The following is a 24,656-nucleotide window of genomic DNA, read 5'->3' on the forward strand; positions in this document are numbered from 1 at the left end:
CTTTCTTTATGAGGTGCTTGGATAGTAATGTTAGAAGTACCTCCTTGAATTGTACACCCTTTGAAGATAGTGGATGTTGAAGCATTTGTGTCACACAAGGAAACGCTGTTGTGTTGAGTGTTTTGATGATTCTGTGAGGTGAGTGTTACGAGTTTTGCTGATGAACGACCAGGAGCCAGACGAACGATCAAGACGTATATTTACAGCACATGTTTTTTACATACGGGTTCCGTCGGATATGCTCAGCTCAAGGTCAAGATAACACCTAAGTGAACCTAGTACACATATATCATATTACTGCACACAAGTACAATATGAGGGTACTCCAAACGAACCATATTTATTATATCAACAGTGAGTGAATTTCCGAAGGGATAGCAGACGAACTAGTGTATGTGTGTGACCTTATTAGGCATAGTAGAAGTAGTTCCACTTCCGGGTCAAGATAGTGACGTCACATAATTGTTAAGAACGTGCACAGAGCGCGTGTAGCTTGTCTCACCCTAGGGTGAGATAAGGCAATCTCACACCGGTAAAACGTGTGGATATCCCTGTCTAAGGTAAGAGAATAGGTTGTTTTCCACAAGATAAGTATACACTGACCTTCATGCGAACTGTCTAGATAGGTATCAGGTAATTATGGAATAAATTAATACATAGACTTGTGTAGTAGATTAAGTAACAACAGTATGCCTTGGGCTACTGGTCAATACATAATTCACCACTGGTCGATATATATATCAATAATTAAATTAAGCTAGTCTCATTTTGACAGATAAGTTATTTTTAAACATATGATATATGTATAACTAAACACAATTTTGAATGATTTTATTAACTTAAAGTTGCTGAGATATAACTAAAATTGAAATAGAAATATTATGTACACATACACTTGTAATAGGTGAGAACTGTTGATAGAGTTCAAGGTATATTGGTGACAGTTTTGATGTATAACCTATTTTACGTAATTACTACATCTGTTACCGACACAGGTACATGGAGCAGTGGGCATCTTGCATATTACCTGTATCATAACACTTATCAAATGTGGTGTTCCCTGACTGCATACATGTCCAGGACAATAGGTAGAAACATCAAAGGGAGGGTAATTATAGTCTGTTTCATATAGGTACTGCATTTACCTGAGATATTTTACTTGTGGTGGATCTACCTGTAATTTTTTATTTTCGACTGCAAAGTTACATGAAGAACATTAGTTACAAATATTAAAAAATTAACATTAATAATAACTTCAAAGAAGAAACTTATTTACAGCACTAAAAGTTCAATTTAACGCCACACACAGCAACATCTAAATAATGTATACTGATATGTACTAAAGTCCATCATTTCATATCACTTCAAAGAAGAAACTTGTGGGTGGTTGTATACTGTATGTACTGGTTCTCAGACTGAAATACATTAAATTTAATGAGTCGATTCAATTGAGATTAAAATACAAAGGCATACATACAAATTTAAAATTTCATACTTATGGTGACTGAAATGTTAAATCAGATAACTTGTCAAGGAAATCGCCATTGTGTTACAATCGTTATACATATATATGATAAAATCATTAGTGGAACACTTCATGCCAGGGAGATGAATTCAGACGAACCGTTTCCAGGTTCGATGCCTGGAATCATAATGTTTAAGTTTTTGGTTCTTTTTGCCATCTATATTAATCAGTATCAAAATCTCATCCTTTACATCAGTAAACTTTCTTAGACTGCTTTTGTCTATCATGTCCAGTCCATGTATTAACTTCTGACATTATTTGGTGCTCGCGCATGCGCTATACTCACAAAGTCACAACTGAAAACAGTTCCAAATGAAAATGCCACACCGAACCAACCAGCGTGATTAGTACGAGGTAGATACTATATATAAGGGCTTTAAAGTTGATAGTTTGCAAATGATCTCTGATATTTATTGTCGTTCTCATCTTCGGTGAAATTATAGCTCTCTTCTAGTCGATATAATTGTTCCTCACTTCAGCCAAAACAGCTTTTTGTATTGTCAGGGACGTATAATACTTCTTCTGTTAACTAAAATGGCTTAACCATGACGGTTTGTCAGAAAACTACTCAAATACTCCGGATCGGAATCTAATCAAGTGTGTGAAACAGGGGTTTGTTAAGGGAAATTACATTGTGAATAATTTAAGTGTGGTCGTGTTTTTCTATAGTCCCGACGCAAGTAGTATTGACCCCTAATTACACATTAAGTCAATATGTTGATATAGCAATACACGAAATGAAACGCTCCGTTTAGACAAGAAAACATTTTCTTTGTCAAGGAATACAACGTGTAAAATTACACAACCCTACTATACAATTGATCGACAGGCACCAGCGTAAAGATGGTGTAAGTTAACACACGTATCTGGTGAGCCTGAAAAAGATAGACATTTCGGTCTCCATTCAAAAAAACATCATACACGATCTCTATCAATGCACAGTCACGTTATGTGTTTGTTCATGTAAACGCATTCCCTGCTCTGCTGCCATAAATGATGACACCTTTATACGTAATATTTATCCATCCGTCTGTGATTTGGAAAATGTGCTTTGATTAAGGGGTGCGTGGTTATGTGATTGTTTTATATTATGTTTCAATTCAACAGAGCCGATGTTCCAATTACAGAACAGATAAAGATAACAAAAAGTAAAATAAAGTATCACAGATAGAATGTTCTACACTGTATGTAAATATGGTATTACAGATAAAATGTACTACACTGTATGTAAATAAAGTATTACAGATAAAATGTTCTACACTGTATGTAAATAAAGTATTACATATAAAATGTTCTACACTGTATGTAAATATGGTATCACAGATAAAATGTACTACACTGTATGTAAAAAAAAGTATCACAGAAAAAGTGTTCTACAATGTATGTAAATATGGTATCATAGATAGAATGTTCTACACTGTATGTAAAAAAAGTATCACAGAAAAAGTGTTCCACACTGTATGTAAATATGGTATCACAGATAAAATGTTCTACACTGTATGTTAATATAGTATTACAGATAAAATGTTCTACACTGTATGTAAATAAAGTATGTAAATAAAGTATTACAGATAAAATGGTCCACGCTGTATGTAACTAATAGTCCATAGAGTATTGATCCTATGTTTTTACCTGTTCTTTTATATACAGTTAGATGAAAATCCACAGCGTTCCATTTCCTTCCTTACCAATTGTGTGATATGATGATGACAATCGTTTTCTTTCTGAGGTTATTTATGTGTAAGTATGAACGGGATTCGGGTGGTCGTAAGGAACATTATAAGGCGCACTACGGTATCAGTTGTACTTACCTCTTTCTTTTTGCCAGATATTCTCAGTATTGACAGCTCTGATTTGAGATGACAGTCAGAACTCATACATCCAGTTATCCTAACGATGCGTATCTCCCTAGTCGTTTTGATATCAATGTACATCGTCCCTGTTGTGTGCACATTTTTGTTAATACATTTTGTTGACATGAAATAACGAACCTCGTTTACAACTCAAAATTTACAATGACTTCATGTCTCCACAGCTCATTCTAGAAACTATAATTTAAAGGAAATTAATAACAAACGTGTGTTTTAATGTTTACCAATTACTTATAACATGCGAACATTTAATCATCCCTTTTGTACAAAAAACTTTCACTAATAATGTTGAAGACACTGGGCGTACCTTTCTGTAAGTTTGAAAAGATTTTCTGTTCATGCCATTTCTTCAATATAATGGACAAATATATTATATAACACAAAAACGTTTCTACTGAAATGCACAGAATTTACAGACAACCAGGTATCTGTTCATTCTTCGTTATGATATATATTATTCTGGATTGATTTTATCGTATTTCTAGACAACTGTTTATCAGGTGGTATATATGATCAATATTAATGAAGATACATATATTAAATCTTTATTAAAACTCAGATAAAATTTATAATAAAAATGAAAAGGGACTTCTTTCAGAGCATGAACTATGCTTTTGAGCTGTTCAATCATCGTACATTTTTCTGCCGAATTTAAATGCTTGACTGTTAAATAAATACATTATCTTTTATTATACACAACACACTTCAACACAAATTATTTACCAAAATGTTATTCTCTGTCTCCAAAGTGAAGATGATGAAATTTTATCAACACTGCGTAATTATACAATTACAAGGTAGTATACAAAATACAATGAAATAATCAAAACTCACATACTTCCTATAATTACAACTTCAACCATGATTCGGATGAATTATCCATCTTCGAATTACAATGTACATTTAGTATTTGCATTTTAAAAATTATTTATCCGCATTTGTCATTTTTAGTTTTGCATTCTGTGTGATACACTAGATATGTCGATTTCTGAAGCTGTTAATAAACAGGTGGTAAAGCTGGACATTGGAAATCGGCTGTGAATTTTGGTTTAACATAGAAATAAAATTGGAATAAAAAATCCACGTAAATCAATAACAAAATTAATGTTTTTTTCGTGTTAATCGTTTAATGATTTTTCTGTCATAACGCGGCGTCCGTCGTCCGGTTTCTCATAACCAATGTACCAAAAGTTTTGATATGTTAGCTGGTATATTCCTAGGATGCAGCTCGACAAAGTTTGGGAGAGTATACGACCTTGACTTACATTCAAAGTCACATGGAGTCAAATTTGTTAAAAACTTTAAAATAACTTCTGATGTACTAAAAGGTATAGAGGCATGATATTTTGCTGGTTTGTTCCTAGGATGAAGCCGGGAAATGCGAAAAATTACCTTTACTTATATTCATGTTCGCAGAGGTTAAGTTTGTTAAAACATTTAAACGACTTCTTCTCATGAACTAGAATGTCAAGAAGCATATTATTTGGCTGCTATTTTCTTAGGATGAATCCGACAATGTTTGGGAAAAAAATATTTATGTTCTAGGTCACAGGGGTCAGATTAGTTGAAACCTTTAAACAACTTCTCCTCATGTTCATAGTTTGGCGCAATGATAAACAATACACAATAGTTTATTATCCAATTCAACTTTAAGTAAATAATGTCTTTAATTTTCATCATATATTTCATTCTGTAAAATCACAACGATGTGTTTATTCCTTATCATCGTTACATCTCTACTCTTCTTATCCCAGAACCTTGATATTGCTCAGGCACAATTCTATATTTCGCTTTTAAAAGTGTTCATTAATTCTTATGTAAAGTGGGTATCTTGCATCTATGCAAACCCTACAGGCCCTACACTTCCATTTGGACACGAGAATGTGTGACCTTCTTGTATGCAATTTGAAATTTTTAATAGGATCTGTCTTGTTTTGTGTTTTAAGTGAACTGGTTTTTATAATGATAAAGCCATCCCCTGTTTCACAGTTCGTCAATTTGCCTTTAAAAATAACTTAATAGTTACACTGCCAACTGTTTCAGCACCCCATTGTCCTCCCCCCCCCCCAAAAAAAAAGGTGATTCGTAATTCCATTTTAATTATGAAAATAAATTTCCGCCATTCGTATGCCACCTTTTGAGAAGCCTTTCTGTATAAACTCTACATATATACCGGACATTTATTATTGTATTATAGATAGTAAAAACTGAACAATATGGAGATATCAATATATGAACACTTTAGCTTTCTTACATAACTAAGAATGATTCATAACTCAGTCGTATTACATATCCGATCTTTGCATCAAATTGCTCAGTGTTGGCAGTGAAACGTTAAGAGACATAATGACAATTCATATTAAATGACAATCTCATTCAAAACTGATATTCCAGATAAATAATTAATAGTCCGTTAATTTAAAAGACGTAATAGTATAATTATATGCTGTAAAATTATCAATAAATCTAAAAAGTAAAAAAAGATTACCCTTAAAAGTACAAGAGGACTGGTGCTCTGGAAGAGTAAGCGCCTTAAACTTTGTTACGACACCAGCCAAGCAACATTTTAGTTGATCCGACTAAACAATGTCACATTCCCAATGAGAACACGGTTAACAACAATGATACCACCAAAAAAAAACTAACGGACGTCCAATACATCTAACTTCACATTCCAACTTTGTTTTGGACGTTAGTGTATTTTTCAGCTATTTCCTGCATACCATCACATATATATGGAAACCCCTAACAAATAAAGTAAGTGACACAGTTTTGTAAAATTCGGTTTTAAGGGAAAGGATAGTTTGTTCAGTATCAATAACTCAAACAACTTTTTATCAGAAGATATTTGGGTAGTTGTAAAGTCTGTAACAGATACATGGTCCCCACGACTTGAATATGCATTGAGGATTGTTTGCCTACCAGTCATGTACTTGAATTCCAACTGAAGTTGGTATATCGGATGAGGGACATATAACAATGACGTACCGAAATATTGAACTGACTTTTTTTTAACTCGGTAATACATCTGACAACACAGTATTATTTTATGTTAAGAAAGTAGTAAAGACCTGTATTTTTCTCATGGGCGATTAACAGAAGAAAACAAATTGTCTTGCAGTTTTAAGTTGCTACACAACCTGCTCAAAACATCATTACTTTGAAGAATAGATACCTTAGATAACAACTTACAACAAGTTGTAATTTCAGAAGACGTTAGTTTTTCTCTGTTCGGCCTTGTTTTCAGTATGATAAACTTAAGTCATAGATACACCTGTTCGGTTGTCGTCATGCTATTGGAGAATTTAATCTGGATGTTTAAAATTCAAGTTTTTACAAGTTCCTGGTCCGATTAACATAGTCTGTACTATAATGCAATACTATTACCGAATATTCCTGAAGAAAATACATTACGGTATTCTATATAGGTTAGATATATCGTTATATGGGTATGATTTGATAATATTGTGATGACTTTTTGAAGTTGGACAGTCCTCATGCTGTGTCGTAAAGGAAAAACTACAGAACAGGACACGATCAACATTGTTCACGGTTAGTTTACCTTAGTCTGGGAACTATTCATCGCGTCTGTACTAGTGAAATATCATAATATACAGTAATAGCCACACATGTTGGTCAAAACACTGACAGATAAAGTGAAGTCAGCCCAATGGTCTACCATACTCATCAGGAGATTTCTATCCTTTGTGACCGACGTCCGATTTAGCTCTACCTGCCCACATTAGGTACCTGATGCACGTGTCTGACCGGGGATAGGTACTCAGGACACAGTTAAATCAGACACCATATAACATATCATGGTCCACACATACTGAACAAAAGTACATTAAACTTACAAACAATACATTTTTACACGTTACACTTGAATCCGGATTATATTTTACCGGAACGGACTCTGCTCAAGTGCCAGTCATGACCTACATTAACACACCAGTTTACAGAGTAGCTACAAACTATCTAATTGTTGATTTATATACATCTGAATCGTATTTGATTGGAGACTATTTGAGGGTATTATACGATTCATCTACACGTGTCTGTAGCTGGTTATACGTTTTACCACTCAGTTACTAGTAATCAGTTGAAGGTGTATTCATGTGCTAGTGTGACAACTACCTGACATGATAATATTTTGAAAACACTTCAGATACCTAGACCGTTGCTGTCCACAACCTGATACAGTTCGAATTTTCTAATGCCCAGAACGGAAAAATGGACGGTGCTGATATCTGGATTCTTAACTATTTTCCTGGGTACAAGTCTTGGATACTCTTCCGGGGTAATCCATGTGGCATTACTTGAGAAATACAACAAATCAAACCTCTTGACGGCCTGGGTTGGTTCTCTCTTCAGTAGTATGTTCTGTCTCGGAGGTAAGTAGCATAACAACCGTACATTCATCTCTGTGTAATGGCAGCTGAGAAATGAAATGTCAAACTGTTGCATGTGCCAGACTTAGTGAATGCGAGATTAACATATATACATCTACAAACACCACAAAGAAAATATCAGCATGTTAATAGGATCGTGATCTAAAGCTCAATTTGATCTACTGCAAACTAACAACAAAAGAAATATTTACGTGGAGACTACTAAAACAGTAAATGGAAGGGGAATAAGACCCTGTGTAAGGTTATGCGTCTTCTGCTTATTAACAGCATCCTACATGTAAATCTTGGTCAATACAACTAAGTATGGACACGATAAAGATTGGAAACCAATTATTAAGTTTTAGCTGAGAGGTCATTAGATGACGTGACTCTCTTAAACCTTGGAACTATTGTTATGAGAGTTTTCTTTATCACAAAAAGTGAATGACAGTACAAATATATGATCTAGAACCATATTGATGCATATTTGGCGGTAAATACGTCCGAGAAATTATGTAAAGGATCGTATTTCTGGTTAATTCGTATAGTTTGGTGTATTACATGATAACATATTACAGGAACGATGATTTCATTTCCCTATTGTGTTCTTCCAATTCAAGAAAGTGACCTTCCTACATCCCTAACCATTGTAGTTGTATGTGTTTGCTGTTCGTTGGTAACCTTGTTCTCATTTGAGAAAGTGCCATAAAATTTTAATTGACCGAGATTTAAATTGAGGGCGTTGTCAATGAAGCAGATAACGCTAACCCTACCGGAACGCCTGGTCTTATTCTCCTTGTAATTTAGGAGTATCACTGTTCATCTTTCATTTGTTATTATTTTCGATGGTTTCATCTTATTTCTGTTAAAGTTTAGACTCCATAAACATGTCGGTATTTTCTTTGTTGATATTGTGATAAAGCTGACTGTGATTAAGTGGACGTGTGGTATGCTCACCTAACTATGACCTAGACTTCTATAGAATATTAAGTGGACGTGTAGTCTGCTTGCCTTTCTATGACCTGGACTGATATAGAATGTTTATTGGACGTGTTGTCTGCTAGCCTTGCTGTGACCGGGACTTATATAGATTATTAAGTGGACGTGTAGTCTGCTTGCCTTACTATGACCTGGACTGATATAGAATATTAAATGGACGTGTAGTCTGCTCACCTCGCTGTGACCTAGACTGATATAGAATATTTAGTGGACGTGTAGTCTGCTTGCCTTTCTATGACCTGGACTTATATAGAATATCAAGTGGACGTGTAGTCTGCTCACCTCGCTGTGACCTGGCTGATATAGAATATTAAGTGGACATGTAGTCTGCTTGCTTTACTATGACCTGGACTGATATAGAATATTAAGTTGACGTGTAGTCTGCTTGCCTTTCTATGACCTGGACTGATATAGAATATTAAGTGGACGTGTAGTCTGCTTACCTTTCTATGACCTGGACTTATATAGAATATTAAGTGGACGTGTAGTCTGCTTGCCTTTCTATGACCTGGACTGATATAGAATGTTTATTGGACGTGTTGTCTACTTGCCTTACTATGACCTGAACTGATATACATGTAGAATATTAAGTGGACGTGTAGTCTGCTTGCCGTTCTATGACCTGGACTGATATAGAATATTAAGAGGACGTGTATTCTGCTTGCCTTTCTATGACCTGGACTGGTATAGAATGTTTATTGGACGTGTTGTCTACTTGCCTTACTATGACCTGAACTGATATACATGTAGAATATTAAGTGGACGTGTAGTCTGCTTGACTTTCTATGACCTGGACTGATATAGAATATCAAGTGGACGTGTTGTCTGCTTGCCTTTCTATGACCTGGACTTACATATAATATTAAGTGGACGTGTAGTCTGCTTGCCTTTCTATGACCTGGACTGATATAGAATATTAAGTGGACGTGTTGTCTGCTTGCCTTTCTATGACCTGGACTGATATAGAATATTAAGTGGACGTGTAGTCTGCTTGCCTTTCTATGACCTGGACTGACATAGAATATAAATTAGATTCGTTATAACAATACTATTGTAACTTCAAGCACTTGTTATCATTCATCCAGAGCAGCGATAGAGGATGGTGATCCGGGAATGATATGTACTCATCCATATACCAAAAGAGATTCAAGCGATCTCTTTGTAACCATGTGCAGGTTATCGGCCCCTGTTAAAAAGTGGGTATTAAGATCCTAAAAAAGAAAGATGCATTGAATTCAATATTGACAATGAATCAAAAGAAGATAATATTTATAACGGATATTGATTATGATAAGTGTTATTAATTATATAATTGTTTAGTATAAATATGGATATGTTTAATGTTGTAAATATAAAACTGAAGTGGATTGTATATATTAAATTTAAAGGCTACATGTATTGTTATGTAACAGGTATATGTTTTTGTAAGTACAGTGTAGTAGGACTATAACCTAAAGGTCAAAATGTTATTGAACAACGTAGTACCGACGGTACAACTTTCATTGTTAAATGTAGCAGGTGCAGTTGAATTAACCAAAATAGATTCTTCTGACAAATGTTGATGTGACGATGCATTTTGTTCACATGGATTGCTCGAAAAAAAAGTATGGCCAAATGATAGTCTTTGTATTTTGATTAGACCCTATTGGCTCCAAATTGTCTGGAATTAAATCAAGAATTCGAAATAGTTTTACAATGTTGGTAAATTCTGGTTATCCATCAGATCTATCACTCACGAAAGCCTTAGGGATAAACAGGGGCTAGTGAGACCGCACTTCACTTTGGTCGCTGGACTTCATACAAGACGAATTGGACCGTTGTTTCTAAGCATAGAAAAGTTTTAGACACTTAATTGCACAAAACAGCCATGCGATCACAAGAATATATAGGAAGGCCAGAACAGGTGTGAATGGAAAATTTTTCTTTCTTCCGACTACACAGCAACGTGTGACTCTTGAAAAGTGTCACATTTCTTTCGGCATTATCAGGCCAGCGGTCATGTTCCCGACCTTCAGACCTTGTACTGGAAGTCTATAACAACAAAATAAAGGACGAGTAAACAATACAACAAACTGCACCAACAAGAAGTTGAATATGTTCGATGTTTGTTAGTACATCTCTTTGTCGCTAACCTTGATAACAGTTATCGCTTATCATAACGGAACACATGGTCCTATTTTTTTATTTTGTAACAGTCGCCATTTAAACATTTCTTTTACGTATAATTCTTTGTTTGAGTTTATCAATTTTGAGTTTAATTTTTTTTACATGTTAATATTTTAGTGTTTTTTAGATACCCAGAAAAGTGTCCATTCATATATTACTTTAGTTTTTTTTCTTTGAAATATCACTCATAAGATATATAATTGAACACGTTGCGTCATACTGGCGTTTGCAATCTGACCTTACATAAAATTTACGCTTATTATTATTTTGGCTTTTTTCATTTTTCATGTTTATGCCATTTTCAGCGATTAAGTCAAATTGACAGGAAATGAGTTTTGGTCAATCTGACTGAGCTCGCTATTTCCAGAAGTTTTCACCAAAATGGAATATCTGTGGAAAATGATACGCATATAAAGTAATTTGATGAGCTTTTAAGCATTGTCTTTTGATATAACCTGAACACAAGTTGCATTAATTGAACGTTGTTCAAATTGGACTTCCAAATAGCTCAAAATTAGCCTACCAATGAACTTCAAAGGGTCATTAATATTTAAGTGTGAACGTAAGATGTCTCATTTAACAATGTCCCGTAATACAGTACATTTATTCTTAGCTTGAACTGATATTTGTCTTGATTATATATAATACGTAATTGCAATAGTTTCAATTTATTTTTCCAGCAAAATTGTATTTCCTTTAGATTGGTCATACCTTACTGTTAATTTCCAAGATCATGTGTTACAAAAGAGGCAGATATTACATTACAGATGTTATTATGTTTATTTAACAACAGATTGTTTTTACATTGATGGTGGACTCTTTTCTGTGATCATTTCCTACACTGTCGGATTGGCCAATCAAACGGGACGTTACAAAATGACGTCGAGTTTTCTATGCTATGCTATGTCGTAAAAATGGCCAATGAAAATGCTTCTTCCACAGACTTGAAAACTTAATTAAATTAACGTTCTTTCTAAAGCAAATTGTTTATACATATTAACCAACACGCCATGATGCATATTGTTTTCATTTTCAACTAACATGTATATAGTGAGTGTCTAAACTGCAAATAAAGACAGATGACATAAGTACTATAAGTAATTATTTGTTAGTCCACTCTGTCTCAGCTGATTAAATGACCTAACGTCATGGCTTCAAGGTTTATAATTGTTTTCTGCGTAATATTTTAAGATAAACTTCATGTTGAAGTCGTTACGTTGAAATATTTTGACCAAATATTCGTAGGACATTTAAATACGGATAAAGTCTAATGCACATTTCAATATAATGCATAATTAATATATTTAACATTGAAAAGTCTGCATACATGTCATCGTTGTGATGTATGTGTCCTAAATACTTGAAAGTAACACATCTGTTACATACCAGGAAGTCCTGTTATTGAGGTATAAAATCAATAGATGTGGACTATTTTATCATTTGAGGTATATTTGTGTTTATATTAATCAAATTTATGAATAAAACAAAACAAGATCATATTTGACATTCTCCAGATCATCTAAAGGATCAATAGAATCAGAAATACAACAGCTGGCGTACAACAACGGCTTAAAATGAAATGTTTTCGACCTTTTTTTTACCTTAGCAATCGTTGGTATGGCAATAGCAATTGATATGGTTAAATGTGAAAGAAACTACGACTCCAACAAAATTAAGGACACGGGGTGACGCAGAACTAGTTTTGATAGACACAGATAAAAGGTTGTCCATGTCCTCAAAATGCTTTGAACAACAAAGTAGAATCTTTAGCTCTCATCATATACAGAATCATTTATTAATTAGTAAGAAAAATTCAAAAATTCCATGTTCATAAGATGGTCTATTTGTGCAGGAATATAAATTTCATTCCGGACACATTTTTATAAGTCATCTAAAATTTGGATGAAGCTAAACTTTTACAAACGACCCTTTTATGTGATTCCACAATTTCATGAAGTAAATATGCTGGTTCTATCAACAGTTTGGCAAATTACTTACATTTCTGTGTCAAATTAACATACTTACAACGTTATCAAAATGTTAAAATGCCATTGTTTTACGCTTCCTTGTAATATATGTAATTTATTATGTAACACTGCTTCGATATAGAGTATGGATACATTGTGTCATATGTAAATTCATTACTTTTTCTGGGGGTTATTATTATCTAAGACCACCAGATCATGCAAAAAATGACATTTAAAGCATACCTTTGTCTTTGTTTTATTGTTTTTATCTTTTTCCTTTTTTTTTTTGTTTTTGTATGTTTGTTTTGTATGTTTTTCCTAGAAGTGTTATATAATTTTGTTTATAAACTAATATGTTGGAATCCAGAGTAATCTTAACTGCAATTACCATATAAGGTAATCTCTTTTACATATGGGTCATCTAATTCCGGTTCAATCCAAGGACGCACTCCAGTATGGCTGACGTTCAAATGTTCGCTTCAAATGAAATGCTTTATAACATTCAGTCACCTGCCTGTCTGAATGATGTTTGCATAGGAGTATTTAGGTATAGAATATGATATTACCGCAGCTTACGGTTAATAAAGAACACTTTTTTATACTAGTTTCTTTTGACAATTCATATATGTAATGGCAGACAGTAACGATACGGGTGACCATGCGTGAACATAAACACGTTTGGATCTGTCAGACAGTTTACAGTATCGGTACAGTACAGTACCTCATAATTATTATATATTGTATCTAATCATAATCGTGTAGCTCGCAAAGTTATGTTATTAGTTTAGTTGTAAACAATAGATTGGGTATTCAAAATAAGTCGCACTTCAAGTATATAGATACAGATAGTCTAAATTATCTGACATTCTGTTAACTTTTTCATTAACTGGTTTTTAAAGACTGATACGGTATCTTAAAGTTGATAGAACATCTATTATCAATAGAGCATAACTCAGACAAATATAAAGATTGCAGTAAATGAAATGTAATTGAATTATAGACCTGACCATTCTTTCTTGATGATAGTAATTCATGATATTAGTTTATGAAGTGAATATACTGTTCTTACTTGCAATACCTATAACGCAATTCCTGGCTACTGATAGACAGGGATATAATGTTTTGGCCCTTTATAAGTGTAATATCGTATCAATTATTATTTTTTTGTAAATTTTTGTTTATACAACAATAACATTTTATCCGCTAGATATTTTGATTGAGATTGAATAGATTGAGTGCTGTAGGAGGTAAAGTATTCCTAATTAATGACATTGAATTCTTAAACCAATTCTTCTACTACAGACAGATCTCATGAGATGGAAACTATATTCCACCAGAACAACTTGCACTGTAAACCAGTCACCTTTTTAGCAATCCTCAAGGGTTGTCAACAACATGCGGTCCAATTTTCTCTCGAACTCCTCTTTTGTTGTAAATTGTCTGGAAAAGTCATGAGATGATGCTTACTAGTGTTATCATTTAATGTTTTCGAAAATCACTCTTGTGAACAAGGTCTGAAGGAGACATTTCATGATCATGGCGCGTAAGCAATCAGGCAGCTATATACTGGATTTCTATATATCTGTCTGTTTTAATACAACATCATCACATCAAAGTTATAGGCATGTATTCGAACCGATATGTGGATTGTTATTCTTTAGAGACTGAATACATTTCTATACGAAGAATTGCTAACCTGTCTAGTAACATGTCAAACACGTCCGGGGTTTGATTCACAGAACGAATGTGAACAAGAAGGGGATCACCTGACTGACCATTTGGATTTTCCCGTGGCTGGTACTCTAGTTTTATCCCTCTTTAAGACTCCTAACATGCTTACATCCGGGCTTAAAAGAGTGGAACATGATTGGACAGTCATGGTTTCCTTGAACAAAGCTATTTTGGATGGTTCTGACCAAGTGTTGTGATTTAGGTTGGTCTGAACTCCAATATGGCCTCCATGGCCGCCATCTTGATAAACACATTTTGAAACTTCTTGATTCTACTGGTGCCATGAAGTTGAAAGTTTGTTACGCGACTGAAATAAGGAGTACTTTATGCCGTAACTGCTAAATATTCCAATTACTCTTACAACTACACGGGTTATATCCTATAAATGCCTCTTGTTTGTTAGTCCATGAGTAAAATGCTAAAAAACAAAAACAACATGAATCATCCTTTAACCATCAAAAAGGGTTATAATGTTTGACCAGAAACAATTTGGTATTGAAGAATTATGAAGTTTGCTCAGATGGATGACCTTCACCTACTATCAAGGTCACAGGGGTCAGATTAAAGATTTTTCCAGTTTTAAATATGTTGTATAAGTATATGGTATGTGTAATATTTTGAAAATTTTTAATAGATATCGTTTAAACTAAACCTTGATATATCAATATTATCAATTAACTTCTTGTCAATAACCAAATAGGTCATCTTCGTCCAAAAAGTATACTCCTATCACAAAGAGAACAATGAATCGCTGATTTCGTACTGTGGAAATAATAATATAAATATGTTAGTTAAATAACTTACGGAAATCAAATAGGAAGTAAATATAAACTACATGTATGTACATGCAATAATCTAAAAGAGGTTAATCAGGTGGAAAGTCCATGTCATATTTTAACTTGAATGTATTTTATTGGCAAATATTTTGTTTTGTCAATATTAAGCAAATGAATTATATTTAGTCTGATGACTGAACATGTTAGTTTAGGAAGTTGCTAGCTGTGTAATCCTGATGTAAAGAAGTATTGACATCGATTTTATTAGTTTTTATGCTAAAACACTGGTGTAAGTGCCAAAGTGTTGTACTTTAAAATGGCGGCGAATTATCAAGGGAACATTTATGATATACAAAAACATAACTTGTCTTGGTTTAGGAAGTCTCCATTTCTTGAAAACTATCAGACAAAAATTCAATTATATTTCCTGAACACCGTTGAGATGGAATAAACGATTAAATGTATGGCTCTCCAGAAAACGTCTTTAATTGCAAAAAAAATGCAGGTGAATACCGCCATCATAACAAAGCTTTAATATAGACTTAAAATGTAAGTAAACTAGGGCTGGATACGTACAAATCAATGGATGTCAATAGGGTAAGCATCCTTTATCTCGTTGATGAAATCTACCATGTAAATCAAAGTTTCCAAGAAATGTTACATCGACAAATTCGGGTGAGATCAAAAACAACATTATTACCAGATTTATCTTCATTTTTCTATATTTTCTGAAACTCCATCTGTTAAGTGTTTTTCCATCAGCTTTCGATATTTTCATGGAATGGCGACATTGGAAACAAGCCTTAGATTATCTGATAGTCTGCACTAAGAAGGCACACCATGGGTTGGGAAGGAAAAAAATCATCACGCCTATCACGTGTAGAGACAGTTTATATATAGTGTTCTTAATTCCAATTTCTATCCGTTGTATATAGGCAATGGTAAGATCATTGATCATCTAGACATCAGTGAAATAAAAAGAGGAGACAAGCCAGTTATGATAGGCGTTATAAAAGGTCAATCAACAAGTGACACACTAACTTGAAATTTGCTGAATATGTATTTATTTGCCGTTATGTCGACAAGGTATCTACATGATGACATACATATATCATATAGATATTAATGTATCTTTGCTGAGTTGGACATGTTTCTACATTTATAATTTCTCACGGTCGGTGTGACAATGTCGGGTTTGTTTTGTCCATTTTTTTGGTCCTGCAAGACTTATACACAACGGACTACGTCACTTCATTTCTATGAATGTTTCAGTGAAAGTATACAATTTTAGATATTTACCGATGATATCCATGTTTACATGTGTATACGTGTGTAGATAATACATGCATCCACAAGTAATGAGATACTGTGGATCATACAGGAATGCATATTTGTTGTGGGGAGCGTGCTTTGAATTTTTATGGAAACAACAATAAGAGTCAGGTCACGTTTCATGTTTCATAACCAACGATTTCGCCAACAAAAAACCGCTCTGTATAATGATGTTAGATATAGGACTTTTACATTTTAGTTATGAATCAAAATTGAGTGTTTACAAATTGCAAATGGATGCACAAAAGATTTGACAGAATGTGTTGTGTGATAGAACGTCAATCTGTAGTCTCTAAAATAAGTCATATCAACTCAATATGATATAGCACCAGATCACCATGGTGACATTGATCACACGAAATAACGAAATGTGGTATTTCCAAAGAGTTGTACAAAACTTTATGAAAATACAACAGGATAATTCGGCGAATGCCGAATGTGAAATTATAGCGAATCAAGCTTTTAATTGATGTAGGTCAAAGGTCATATTGTAAGTCTAAGTGACCTACTTCTGATATAGTGTAGGAGATAAATACCGGACAAGACTGAAGTACTGACGGTCACGGACACAACTCAAAAACAAATGCCCAGTGGTTCAAACATAACATATATATACTTTGCATTAAACAGCAGAAAGGGGCATCACTTTAAGATGAAATCATAAGCAATTGAGTGAACATGGTGTTTACATACCCAAAGTTGTGTCTAGTTCACGTATGCATAGTCCATAGCAAATTTGTTAGGGAAACCTCTCTTAATGCAGCTCCGATCACATAATAGTGAAAAAATACCTCCGTTATATTGGCGTGCTGAAAAAAGCATATACAAATGAAGATTAGCGGGACAGTTGTTACATACAAGTAATCTCGGACAACAGAAGGAAGATTGGGTAGTCAAAATGCCTTAAAAGGCGTGCGTGCGTGTTAGTTGTAGAATTTTTGATTCAATCATCATGTTATTTGTGTTACAATAGGTTTCAATATCATTACATTCTTTTATTATCCGATATTATCTTAGAAAGTTATTCAGGTAATAAAGATGAGAATTTCTTGTGATATAGAGGGTCGTGCATATCATAACAGAGCAATACGAACAACTAGCGACATTTGTTTATCACAGGTATATTTGCTCTATTTCTATTGTAGGAAAGGACGGAACAATCATCTCAATTTATACACACACTGATTACCTTTTAATAGTCTTGTTTCTGAAACCATCCCTTTTTCAGATTTCTATTGTAGGAAAGGACGGAACCATCATATCAATTTATACACACACTGATTACCTTTTAATAGTCTTGTTTCTGAAACCAGCCCTTTTTCAGATTCCTATTGTAGGAAAGGACGGAACCATCATATCAATTTATACACACACTGATTACCTTTTAATAGTCTTGTTTCTGACACCAGCCCTTTTTCAGATTTCTATTGTAGGAAAGGACGGAACAATCATATCAATTTATACACACACTGATTACCTTTTAATAGTCTTGTTTCTGAAACCAGCTCTTATTCAGATTTCTTTTTCCTCTACAAAAAGTTCATTTTTTTTATTTGAAGCTCCTCTCGGAAGTGCATTGGTGAACAACTTCAGTTGTCGCGCATGCGTCATCATGGGCGGAAGTCTAAACATGGTTGGATTTGCCTTGGCATGCTTTGTTCCAAAGTTTGAATTTCTATTTTTTTCATACGGCATTCTTGCAGGTAAAAATCTTATGTTCACTGGTGTTTCCTTGATAGTCACAGACAAAAATAAATGACTTAAATCATGATCTACCTTTCGATAAGATGCCAGTGTTTCGTGTTGACCGTGTTCAACACCGTACAGTGGTTCGTTTATGAAAATGCTGACTTCGTTTTAGCAATAGTTCAACTCTGAACGTTAAACGTTCAGGTCAGTCAATGATGCTAACAAATAAGTTCCAGTTGTTTTTTACGCGTGTAAAGGAATTGCTTGAAATTGATAACAATGCCACCACACTCTAAAAAGTCGGATACCTGACAAAATGCAGTTATTTGCTTTTGTCAGATAAAACCGCAGTATTGTTTTCTTTGTATCTGCCTCAGTTTTATCGTCAGTAACACGTATTGCTTAAAAAAATCATAAAATTCACTTCTTAAATTGTTTATTATGAAAACAACCATTTTAAAACTTGCATGTAAACGATAACAAAAAACCCTTATTACTAGTATTTCCTGTGCGTTATCAACACGTTTGTCTCCTACAGGTCTTGGCCAATCATTTTCTAATATTGGTGCAGTCGTTTCAATCGGATACTTCTTCAAGAAACAACGTACACTCGCTACTGGTACCATTTTGGTGGGGACTGGACTTGGAATTGTCATATTCCCGCCATTAATACGGATATTTATTGATCATTATGGACTTGACGGAGCATTCCTCATGCTTGGAGGTATTTCTTTCCAGACTTGTGTCTTCGGCGCGTTACTGCGGCCACACAAGATGGAGATCATGCGACAACAGGCATTGTCGAAACAAGAAGGTGATGTTCGTCAACTTTTAAAATTGACATATATATGTTCCTCTGTTACGGATTATCTTAGTTTATTTAATAACACGGGTTTTGTTTTTATGTGTCTGAGTATATTATGTTGGAGTTCGGGCATAAATAGTTGTACACTACTGCTTCCTGACTTTTACGTATCAACCGGTTCATCCTCGAACGAAGGGGCCTACCTCATGTCCTTATTTGGTATTGGAAGTACATTATCAAGAATATTAACTGGAATGGCGGCGGTCGAAGGAGGAATTGACGGAAAGTTAATTTATTTTGGATCCTGGGGTATCGTCGGGGTTCTGACTCTTTGCTTTCCCGCTATGGCGAAGGCATTTACAGGGAAGGTGATTTATGCCTTACTCTTGGGGTTATACTCGGCAGGAACATTTGTACTTCTCAGTCAGATAGCAGTGGATATCGTCGGACTCGACAGATTTGCTAGTGCAGTTGGCATGGAACTGTTCGTGTGCGGTGTGGGCTTCCTGATCGGCCCAATAATTGCAAGTAAGTGCTGCAATCGTAATCTCACTTTATCAACATTAAACACTTTCCGTGTCCCTATTACCTTTATAGTCTATCATAAGGCAATGGGAAAATAACGGGGGAAAATCATGTAATTCAAGCAGATTTCTTTTAACTTCGGAGAACTATATATATTATATTCTTTTATCATTTTCTTGAATTTTGGTTTTAAGGTCATCTAACCGTAAGGGCCATGGTGTCCTATAGCCATCGTGCTTCGTCCGTTGTCGACTTCTTCTTAAGTCCCACCAGTAGGATAGAGATCCAGCTTGTATGAAATGATCCTGAGATGGTCCGGACTAAGTGTTGTTATTTTTAAGGTCGGTCTGAAATCCAAGATGGCCACCATGACCGTCATCTTGAAAAAAAAAACATATTTCAAACTTCTTAAGTTTCACCAGTTAGATTGAGCTCAAACTTTACTGTCAAAAAGGTAGCATTTGTAAGTTACCTATCTCTCACCAAAACTACCATCTGCATCATGGAAAACATCTTCTTAGTAAGATTGCATTTACAGTAGAGAAAAATAACCCTGCTGAACGTTTTTGTACATATCCTTTGATATATAGATTTTCACATAAAAATCATGTCAGTAGACAATTAAATTAACGTTTATAACATTACCAATAACTGTTCTATGCATTGTGTGAGAAACTGTATAATCGTTTACTTTCGCGAGGTTAACATTTGGCGGTCATCCAAGTTAGGAAATTTCACGAGGATTTAATTTCGCGCATGTCTTGGCATACATCTATACAGACATCAAACAGAGGTTCCCTTATACATTTATTTTGATTTTCTGTTAATTGTTTGATGGATGTTTATTTTCGCGCTATCTCTAATGGCCGCGAGTATAACAAAAGTAAATTCTCCGCGAATATTATCGATTTTACAATAAAAAATGAAATTACTCCTCCGGAGTTTAAGTCATTCAGTCGTCTGGACTCTTGATATAAACAAAATAAGATAATTGTTTTCGGCTCGTGCCTTCAAAAAACACGAAACAGCCCATGTTTTCTTCATATCTAAAAAGGACAAAATACTATTCATGGGGTAATAACGAATGAGCCCAAATAGAGTTTCGATATTCCTCTATATTTACATTCCTCTATATTTACATTCCTCTATTTACATTCCTCTCTATTTACATTCCTCTCTATTTACATTCCCCTATATTTACATTCCTCTATATTTACATTCCTCTATATTTACATTCCTATTTACATTCCTCTATATTTACATTCCTCTATATTTATATTCCTCTATTTACATTCCTATCTACATTCCTCTATATTTACATTCCTCTATATTTACATTCCTCTATTTACATTCCTCTTTATCTACATTCCTCTATTTACATTCCTCTATATTTACATTCCTCTATATTAACATTCCTCTATATACATTCCTCTATATTAACATTCCTCTATATTTACATTCCTCTATATTAACTATATTTATATTCCTCTATTTATATACATTCCTCTATATTTACATTCCTCTATATTTACAATCGCCTATATTTACATTCCTCTATATTTACATTCCTCTATATTAACATTCCTCTATATTAACATTCTATATTTGCATTTAGCACAGCTAGATATGATGTTAATTCATTTCCACAAAAAAATTTTTTTTTTATATTTTATTTCATATTAGGTCGAAGTAGTGACGTGACTTCATTGTGATACAATGTGGTAAATAATGACACGGGGTTGTAATTATTGTGATTATGATGCGCGTTGGTGCCTTTGTTTTAGGTAGATCAAAGAAAAGAGTTTTAGCTTCTCAAGAATTCAACCAAATAAAAACTGACATTTCCATGTAAAAACCGAAATGTGATAATTGATCTTTGTAATACCGATATTTTTTTTAATAATTTACAGGTGAGATAGTCAGTGTGGGAGGCTACCTTCACACGTTTCTGTTCCTTGGTACGTACATTTTGTCGTAAAACACGTTTTTTGGTTAAGCACATATTTATAGATATGTTATTTTTATCATTGTCAGCAAAAAATTATATGAATCTGTTTCTTTCAACTTATGTTAAGAACAAATTCTTGAACTTGAACCAGTTTTATTGCATAATCATATACAAATGGATCGGACACAAGTTATCAGGATTTATCTATGTCCTCTCCGTAATACAAGTATACAATTGCAAAGCATAGCAATGGCCATACAAAGACCAATACATAATATATTGTACAAGGCTTTAGAACAGAAAAAGAAACAGAACAATAGAACTAGGGAGTCGGATATCGAGAGGAAAAGATTTTGAAGTCGACAACTAGGCAGATGACACTATATGTTGACCTGTATTTAGGCCAATATTTTACTATCAACGATAAAGTTCCGTGGTGAACATGCTTACAAATTACTTCATTTAATTTTATATCTAAAGAACTAGCACCATACGAAAGGTTTACATATGTAATATTTGTGTACCATATCAAGCGTCTAAACATCGTTTTTCTTTGCGCGTTATAATGTATTAGATAGTGAATGATAAATGTTCTGCGTCCTCCGTATTATGACCACATCGGCAGGACAGGTTGTCCATTAAGTCGACTCGGAATAAATCATAAGTAAGATTACTAACGTTATTACGTATACGACAAGGTATTATGTTCACTCTCCTTTCTGCAAATGGTTTGAAAAGTTTCTTTCCTGTGACTATTTTAATCGGTTTAATAGAATTTTTTAATTGTTGCAAAGTGGTGCAATGTTTTATCCAGGGGCACATTATTCCATAAAGTACATTTATTGGGTATGAAGGAAGATATAATAAAACAAATGCGATAGTGAGGAATAAGACCATATTGTGGTCTTTATTAGATTCATATACCATAATGATAAGTCTACACATTCTACTAAGATTTTATGTTAAAGTTTGTCGTAAAGAGAACTACATATCCTATCGACGATCTGTTATCTAAAAGCAAGCTTATTCCAGTACAAAAACTGCTCTCTTAAACACATATTATCAAAATGACTTTTTTTTTGCAGGTTGTCTTTTCGTTCTGGCATCCGTTCTTGGGGTGGTGACAATATCATTTATACCAAAAGACATACAGAAAGTACACAAAGATGTGGTTGTGGAAAATACAGATGATAGTCCTGAGGAGAATCCATTTATAGTCGACCCAGTTTAGGAACTATATAAATTACGAGTATTTTCAACAGTTTTTATGTTACATATGCTTTATAGATTCCGATATGCTGTTTTTTCTATTGATTAAAACGAAAAACAAAATGAATAATAAATAGATAAGAAATCCAACTTGGCGTTTTTTCATTCATCACAATCTTAACAGACCAGGCGTGTTAGCTCTTTCCAAACGGACACTTTACTACAATATAAACAGACTATGCATGTTACCTCTCTCCAAACCGACACTTTACTTCAATCTAAACAGACTAGGCATGTTACCTCTCTCTAAACCGACACTTCATTGTAATCTTAACAGATTAAACATGTCACCTCTTTCCAAACGGACAATTCACTATAATCTTAGCAGACTAGACGTGTAACCTCTTTCTAACAGACACTTCACTACAATCTTAACAGATTAGGCGTGTTACCTCTTTCCAAACGGACACTTCACTACAATCTTAACAGACTAGACGTGTTACCTCTCTCCAACAGACACTTCACTACAATCTAAACAGACTAGGCGTGTTACCTCTCTCTAAACCGACACTTCATTATAATCTTAACAGATTAAACATGACACCTCTTTCCAAACGGACAATTCACTATAATCTTAACAGACCAGATGTGTTACCTCTTTTCAAACGGACATTTCACTACAATCTTAGCAGACTAGACGTGTTACCTCTTTCCAACAGACACTTCACTACAATCTTAACAGATTAGGCGTGTTACCTCTTTCCAAACGGACACTTTACTACAATCTTAACAGATTAGGCGTGTTACCTCTTTCCAAACGGACACTTCACTACAATCTTAACAGACTAGACGTGTTACCTCTTTCCAACAGACACTTCACTACAATCTTAACAGACTAGGCGTGTTACCTCTTTCCAAACGGACACTTTACTACAATCTTAATAGACCAGGATTGTTACCTCTTTCCAACAGATACTTCACTATAATCTTAACAGACTAGACGTGTAACCTCTTTCCAAACGGACACTAGACTACAATCTTAACAGACTAAATATGTCACCTCTTTCCAAACGGACACTTCACTACAATCTTAACAGACCAGGCGTGTTACTTTATTACAAGCCGACACTTAACTAAAATGCTAACACCACGGTGGAGGGGAGACAAGTCTAATTTATCGTATGTAAATCCTCGGACCCGTCAGTGATGCTACATCATATAGCGGTTTCGTCCTCCTCGGACTCGTCAGTGATGCTGCCAGGGGCGTAGCTAGCCCAGTAGAAATGTGTAAGCCCAGGCGAGGGGTCTGGGGCCCCCAGCGGGTCCAGGGCAGAGCCCTAGTTGGGGGATCAGGGGGGCGAAGGCCGCCGACGGAAAATTAAACTTCATGATTTCAAAGATGTTTTGGATCGTTTTCTGATACAGTTTTTTTTATTTATTCAACAACAAACTTCAACTCCTGACTAAAATAAAACCTAACTTTCTGTTCTTTTGATTCGCGAAAATGTCCCTGACAATTTCCGTATCTTGGTTATATGTACCTTCGGTCTTTGAAGTGTCACTTTTAGTGTGGTCACTTGATTCGACTTTATTTTGCTTTAAAAACTTGTCGATCGACGTCTGTAATCCAGAAGCCTTATCCATTTTGAAAATTTGCACTTTAACAACATTATAATCGGAAACGTTGAAATGATAATAAGAAGTAGAACAGTATGACGTGTA

The 24,656-nt window shown here is 34.4% G+C and overlaps 1 protein-coding gene across 3 annotated transcripts; it reads left to right on the forward strand.

Annotated features, from left to right (window-relative positions):
- LOC132544326 (monocarboxylate transporter 12-like) lies at positions 1-23,084 on the forward strand. 3 transcript variants are annotated; one of them, XM_060207907.1, is made up of 7 exons: positions 494-560; positions 3,176-3,265; positions 7,565-7,790; positions 18,318-18,461; positions 18,986-19,780; positions 21,688-21,735; positions 22,811-23,084. In XM_060207907.1, the coding sequence occupies exons 3-7, from the start codon at positions 7,613-7,615 to the stop codon at positions 22,954-22,956; spliced, it is 1,311 nt and encodes a 436-aa protein (XP_060063890.1). In that variant the 5' UTR covers positions 494-560; positions 3,176-3,265; positions 7,565-7,612; the 3' UTR covers positions 22,957-23,084. The 3 variants fall into 3 exon arrangements, with proteins under 3 accessions (XP_060063891.1, XP_060063889.1, XP_060063890.1); XM_060207908.1 differs by lacking the exons at positions 494-560; positions 3,176-3,265 and adding an exon at positions 1-138; XM_060207906.1 differs by lacking the exon at positions 3,176-3,265 and having other exon boundaries at positions 473-560.
- Positions 23,085-24,656: the final 1,572 nt, after the last annotated feature.

The sequence above is a fragment of the Ylistrum balloti genome, unplaced genomic scaffold (genome assembly GCF_031769215.1).
Source record: "Ylistrum balloti isolate Yb309-2 unplaced genomic scaffold, AGI_CSIRO_Ybal_v1 Utg369790, whole genome shotgun sequence".
Classification (NCBI taxonomy): Eukaryota; Metazoa; Mollusca; class Bivalvia; order Pectinida; family Pectinidae; genus Ylistrum; species Ylistrum balloti.